Source organism: Dipteris shenzhenensis, chromosome 9 (assembly GCF_047967505.1).
Source record: "Dipteris shenzhenensis isolate YYH24624 ecotype China chromosome 9, Dip_SZ_1.0, whole genome shotgun sequence".
In the NCBI taxonomy this organism is placed as follows: domain Eukaryota; kingdom Viridiplantae; phylum Streptophyta; class Polypodiopsida; order Gleicheniales; family Dipteridaceae; genus Dipteris; species Dipteris shenzhenensis.
In genome coordinates, this window is record NC_141604.1 from 55466734 (window position 1) to 55472792 (window position 6059).

General features: G+C 42.9%; 1 protein-coding gene across 4 annotated transcripts in view; it reads left to right on the plus strand.

Moving 5' to 3' along the window:
• LOC147898861 (putative magnesium transporter NIPA3) overlaps positions 1–5116 on the plus strand; it is a 76151-nt gene extending 71035 nt beyond the window's left edge. For 3 of the 4 annotated variants that reach the window (XM_087378918.1, XM_087378921.1, XM_087378919.1), the window contains one exon: positions 4710–5113. In XM_087378918.1, the coding sequence (XP_087235044.1) occupies positions 4710–4798 (89 nt within the window). In that variant the 3' untranslated portion in view covers positions 4799–5113. Of the gene's footprint in view, positions 1–4702 lie in introns of all 4 variants that reach the window. The other variant, XM_087378920.1, reaches the window with a different exon arrangement.
• Positions 5117–6059: the final 943 nt, after the last annotated feature.

Consider the following 6059-nt stretch of genomic DNA (forward strand, 5'->3'; position numbering starts at 1 on the left):
CAAACAACCTCCAGGCTTTGAAATTTCAGAAAATGCACTTCAGGTATGCAAGCTAAATAAAGCTTTGTATGGGCTGAAACAGGCCCCTCGTGCATGGTATGCCAAGATTCATGCCTTTTTTACCAGCAAGGGGCTGCACAATAGTCCTACTGAGAGCACCCTCTACATCAAGAAGGATGGGGGGAAAATTTTAGTCATCATTCTTTATGTCGATGATTTACTGCTCAGAGGGTCCAATTAAGATAATATTGTAGATTTCAAAGCTGATTTGCAGACCAACTTTGACATGACAGATTTGGGGCTGCTTCACTTTTATTTGGGGATCCAGTTCTCTCAAGAGAGACGTGGCACTGTTATGTCTCGGTCCAAGTATGTGCAGAAACTCTTGGACAGATTTAACATGCATGATTGTAAGCCCATAGCCTGGAGCTGGGGCTGAAACTCACAATGCATGATGCATGAGAATCAGTTGATGCCACATTTTACAGTCAGGCTGTTGGATGCCTCATTTATCTCTGCAACACTAGACCTGATATTCAGTTTGCAGTATCTCAGGTGAGTAGGTATATGCACAACCCAAAAACTATGCATTGGCAGGCAGTTAAGCGCATCTTCCGTTATTTGCAGGGCACGAAGTCTTTTGGCTTGTTATTTCCCAGGGGGGGTGACTTGCAGATGCATGCCTACAGTGATTCAGATTGGGCTGGTGATTATGACACTAGGCAGTCCACTAGTGGCAATTGTTTCTTTTTGGGTAAAGCTTGCATTTCCTGGCTGAGCAAGAAACAATCTACAGTGGCTACCTCATCATGTGAAGCTGAGTACAGGGCAGCTTTCACAGCAACAGTTGAATGTGTCTGGCTGCGTCGTCTATTTGCTGATCTTCATCTGTCATTGGAGGGTCCTTCTCCAATTCTCACTGATAGTCAGAGTGCCATTGCAGTGGCAAAGAATCCAGTGTTTCATGCTCGCACGAAGCACATTGAGGTTCACTATCACTACGTCAGAGAGAAGTTGCATGCCGGAGAGATCAGTATGATCTTTGTGTCCACACATGACAATGTTGCAGATATTTTCACCAAAGCACTTCCACGTGAAAAGTTTGAGGCATTTCGCAGTGCCATGAACTTATATCCGTTTGGTGATTAATCATCCTTGTACATGACATTGGCACTGTAGAGGGGTGTTAGAATTATAGATATAATTCAGCAGTGACCAATGTAATTTAATAAGCTAGTTAGGGGCACTTTTCCCTCTTTAAGAGGTTTTTTCCCCTAACTGCAGTTAGTCCACTAACTATGGTTAGTGACTACTAAGGTTTTGTCACTAGGACAAAACCTTATCTCACTCCTTCACTTGTATCTCTCACACTCTTCTATTGCAACTAAGCTCTCAAGCTTTCAAGCTCTCAGCTCACTCTCTTGCTCTCTCCACTCACACTAAGCTCTCAAGCTTTCTAGCTCTCAACTAAGCTCTCCAGCTTTCAAGCTCTCAGCTCACTAACAATCCGTTGGCTGAAATAGGTATGATAACTCTAGAAGGTGAGGCATTGTGTCAATTCATGGCTTACCTAAACGAAGTTGAGAAGATGGACACCAATAGGATACCACACAAGGCAATGGAAGCAATGAAGTGGATGGAATCATGAGAAGATGCATGTGAAATGAAGGAGATAGTGACACAAAAATTGCTACAAACACTATGGCAAAACCCAGGGATGAAAATGCAGTGCTACAAACAGGAAATTAACTCAATGCATAGCTACGGGATTCAGAATTACTTGGGAAAGACATCAATATTTGAAAGGCATCTAATCTACAAAATTAGAACCAGTTCAAATGATCTAGAGGTGGAGAGGGGCAGGTGGGTAGGACCCATAATCCCTAGAGAAGAAAGGAGATAGAAATAAAGAGCATGTACTCCTAAAATGTAGAGCCTACACACATTAGAGAAGGTTATCGGGACAGCAGAGATAATTTGAAGAATCTGTTGGAGCAGCCAGCCAAAAAACTAGGGGGCTACTTAAAAGAAATTTTGGATCACCACAACAATGTTCTAGGGCTAGCAAGTAAGCAAGCTCAACAAGTACTTACTACATAGCAAGTTTTGTGATATTTACTTTCATTAGATGCAAGGGATGACTATCAGTTAATAGTGATCGCCAGTCCCATAGATCTTGAAGGCTCTCATGCGGACTTTAATAGAATCATATCATCTCTCTCTCTCTCTCTCTCTCTCTCTCTCTCATGCTTCCGCAGTGTGCAATGTTAACAACATGCAATGGTTAATGATAGTGTAATCATTGCAGACCTTCTTTAAACATTTAGTGTGTCATTTTTAATAGGCACCATAGAGAGGGGAGAGAGATATAAAGGTAAAGAGATAAGGGAGGTGACAACCAATTAGGTCCCTGTACCCATTGAGGGTACCCTTCCCTAATATAGGAGAGAATTTGCTTTAATCTTGGAGAACTAAAATACGACTGAATGACACTCTTTGAGAGAGCAAAGAATGCAACTTTGAAGAGAATTTGAACACTAGAACAGACCCAAAGACCTGAGAATCAGCTGCAACCAATGACCAAGATCTCAATGCTGTCCACACCGTTGATGTAGACCACTCTGTGAGGCTAGTGACAAGGCTAGCGCTGTCCTCGGGCATGTAGGGTTACTGCATGAGTGACTGAGAAATGAACTGAGTGAAACTAAGAGATGAAGCAATGGACTGTAAACTGAAAAGGAACTGCTGAAATAGACTGCCAAACCTGAACCTTGATGCTGTCTAAACCTTGTTGCTTTGCGGAGGATCTACCACAAATCACGATATGATTGGAGGTGATTCAGGGCTTGTTCTGGTCCTTACGTGGTGTGGAAAAACTCTGGAGCTGAGGTTGGAGGATGGCTGGACTGAATGGGAAACAAGGGGCAGTAAAGCCCCTTATATAGGCCTGAAACAGGCCAATCTGGTAGGTGGCTTTGACGGACTGACCAGGCCAGGTTGACCGACCTGCCTGGTCTGGTCAAATGAGGGGAAAGCAGGCTTAGGAGGCAAGGGAAGTCTTCAGGGAAGAGATGAAGAGAAAGGAAGGGAAGGGCTGGTGAAAGGAAGGAAACGTGGAGGGATAGAGGGCTGGGGGCAGCCCTAGAAGAGGAGGGAGAGGCCCGGGCTGCTTGGGACATCTAAACGGCTATTCAATACCCAGCCCAAAGGCTAGGCAGTAGCCCTGGCTATCAACGAGCCCTGCAGGGAAGGAGCTCCACACCAGCAGCAAGAATGCCCCAAAGGGCTGGGCCGAATGGCCATAGAGGCTGGGAACAGCCTTCAGTGCAAAAAGGAGGAGAAGCAGAAAATGGAGAGAAGGCGAGGGCAACTGGGTGGGTGAGGCTGAACAGAACCGAGGGGAAGGAAGCAGGTGGAGAGGAAAAAACAGACGGCTGAGACGGATGGGCAAGTGGAGGTGCGAAGCAGGAGCTCCAGCTACACATTTTCAATAGGTCATCGAATAGTACTGGCCTTCCTATGTATCAAAGTCCTCCTGCTATTTTTTTTACCCCACTTGGTACTGCTGCTGATCATAAGCATGCAAAATTCCTACAACTTGCTTACAAGATCCTTAGATGCTTAAAAACTGACAGTGAGCTCCCTCGGAGATGCCAAAAATTGAACTGGCATGTTGTGCAGATGGTCATTGTTGCGAATTGTGTGAGACACCTAACTATGGTCAATGTCTTGGACCATGGTGGCTAGCAAACATTTGGTGTCTCATACACTCAAAAATGTTAATGCAGAGTCCTACCTGTATACCTCAAATACCCAAATATATTATCCTCTTTTCTGGAAAGTGCTTGCAAATGAGTTCAGCATGTTTTATTGCAGCTAGGGTGTGGACCTCTGACAGAAAGGTTTAATCACATGTTAGAAGATAATTTGTAACAAATGAATATCATAGCCTATCATTTCATATCATGTTTATGCTCTGGCGGGATGTTTGTTAGTGAGGCAGAGCCAGGATTATAACTTTGCACTTTGTCCTTCAGTCAGCAAGGGTTTCACCCACGCCCTTCACTTTACGAAAGAAGGCCGAAGGCCCGTATGTTGAACCAAAGGTTCTCCGATTGGACCATTATTTGACTACGGAACTGTATTGTCTAAAATACTTGACTACGGAACTGTATTACTTGACTACAGAACTGTAATTCCGCTCTGGGGGGATGTTTGTTAGTGAGGCAGAGCCATGATTATAACTTTGCACTTTGTCCTTCAGTCAGCAAGGGTTTCACCCACGCCCTTCACTTTACGAAAGAAGGCTGAAGGCCCGTATTTTGAACCAAAGGTTCTCCGATTGGACCATTATTTGACTACGGAACTGTATTGTCTAAAATACTTGTGTGCTAATAACGCTGTCGGGGATTTTCCTTGTCTAATGTATGTTGAGTTGATCTTAGGACTTGCTTTTCTTTCTAATTGTCAAACAACATTTCTTTCTTCACTAGCTATAGAAAACCTTTTGTTAATGCATATTTGGAGAGTGGTCGTATCTATGCATGATGGTTTTTTTACAGATTGAGATGAAACTGAGCCTTTTGAATTACACTGCATGACAGTTGTCAAGGCACATTGACTTCTTGTATTACCTACAAATACTCTTGGACAGTTCATATTTATGCCATTGTTTTCTCTAATTGGGATTTTTCTTTGTAAGTGTGCAGATCTATGTTCTGCCTTTTCAGCATCTCTTTCCACACGCCTTATTGGAGGAGTTGCAGAGCTAAAGCATCCTGAATACACAGTAAAATGATTTGTATACGAAAGTCTCTTTGGACATAAAACCATGCTTCTCTGATGTATGTGGTGAATTTGGCATACACTTCTGAAGCATGAGCTACGTGCTAATAATAAAGAGGGAGTTACATGTAATAGCCAGTCATGGGCATCAGACTTAAGAGACTGAAAGGGTAGGGTAGAGCAAATGATTAAGAGGGTGCAACTTAACTTTATCACATTTTATTTCTTAGAACGAATAATTGGCGAACATTAATTTGTAAAGAACGATTTTTGTTGTAAGAATGCCTAGTGTGTCTCCATTGCTACATTAGTCATAAGGCTATCTTGTATAGAATACCTTTTGAAATGAAAATTACCTTATTTGTATATTTCAAATAACAGTGCGACATTGCAGGAACTGTTTTCAATGTTATGGGTAAAAGATGCTCTGAGGAATGTACTTCTCTCTGTAATGTTATAGGTATGATGACGGTAAGGAGTGCACGTCATTTATGTTGGGTAAGCTGCCTTGCCACCCTCCTGCCTGCTAAGGAGTACATTCTCTCTCGCCTTGTCACCCTACTGCCATCGAAGGAGGCTAGCCCCATTTTCTATAGAATTAAAAATGATTTTTTACTTCCCAAGTCCCTTGAAAAGTTGTAATTGGAGCTGTGCTCATAGGACACTTTTGTCATGATGCTTGCAAGATTGCTTAAGGACTTGACTTTTTAATCCTGCAATCCTTGCAAATCAATGTGGAGTCAGTAGGAATTCTTGACTGTCCTCTCCCATAGTGGGAGGAATCCATGGGATGTCAAATGATTATGGTCATATGGAGAGAGATTTGCGGCTCTCTGTCCAAACTATATAGAAAGGTGGCATATCCTTGTCAAGACCCTAAGTCATGCAACCACTTGGGTGCATCTAAATGCACCTTATTATGGAAGTATGCCTGAGATCTCACGTGCAGGTCAGATGTTGGAGGAGTTTGGTTTCTTGCCTTTCCAAATGCCTCAAATTTTTATGTGTCAGCAATGAAGATGTGGTCTCCATCCTTGTCCGACAATGGCATTCCCATAAATGAGGGGCCCTTCTATGAGAGCGGGGAACTTGCATTGCTAGAAATAGAGACAGAGGTTGCTTGGTATAGCCAAAACTCCTGCATTGGAGAATATATACAAATGTAGCCTAGGAATCACTCAATGCTAAAATCAAATCTTGCACCTTTCCATTGCGCACACAAATATACATAGAGCTAGATATTAACACAGATCTTGAACAATGCACGTTAGAGT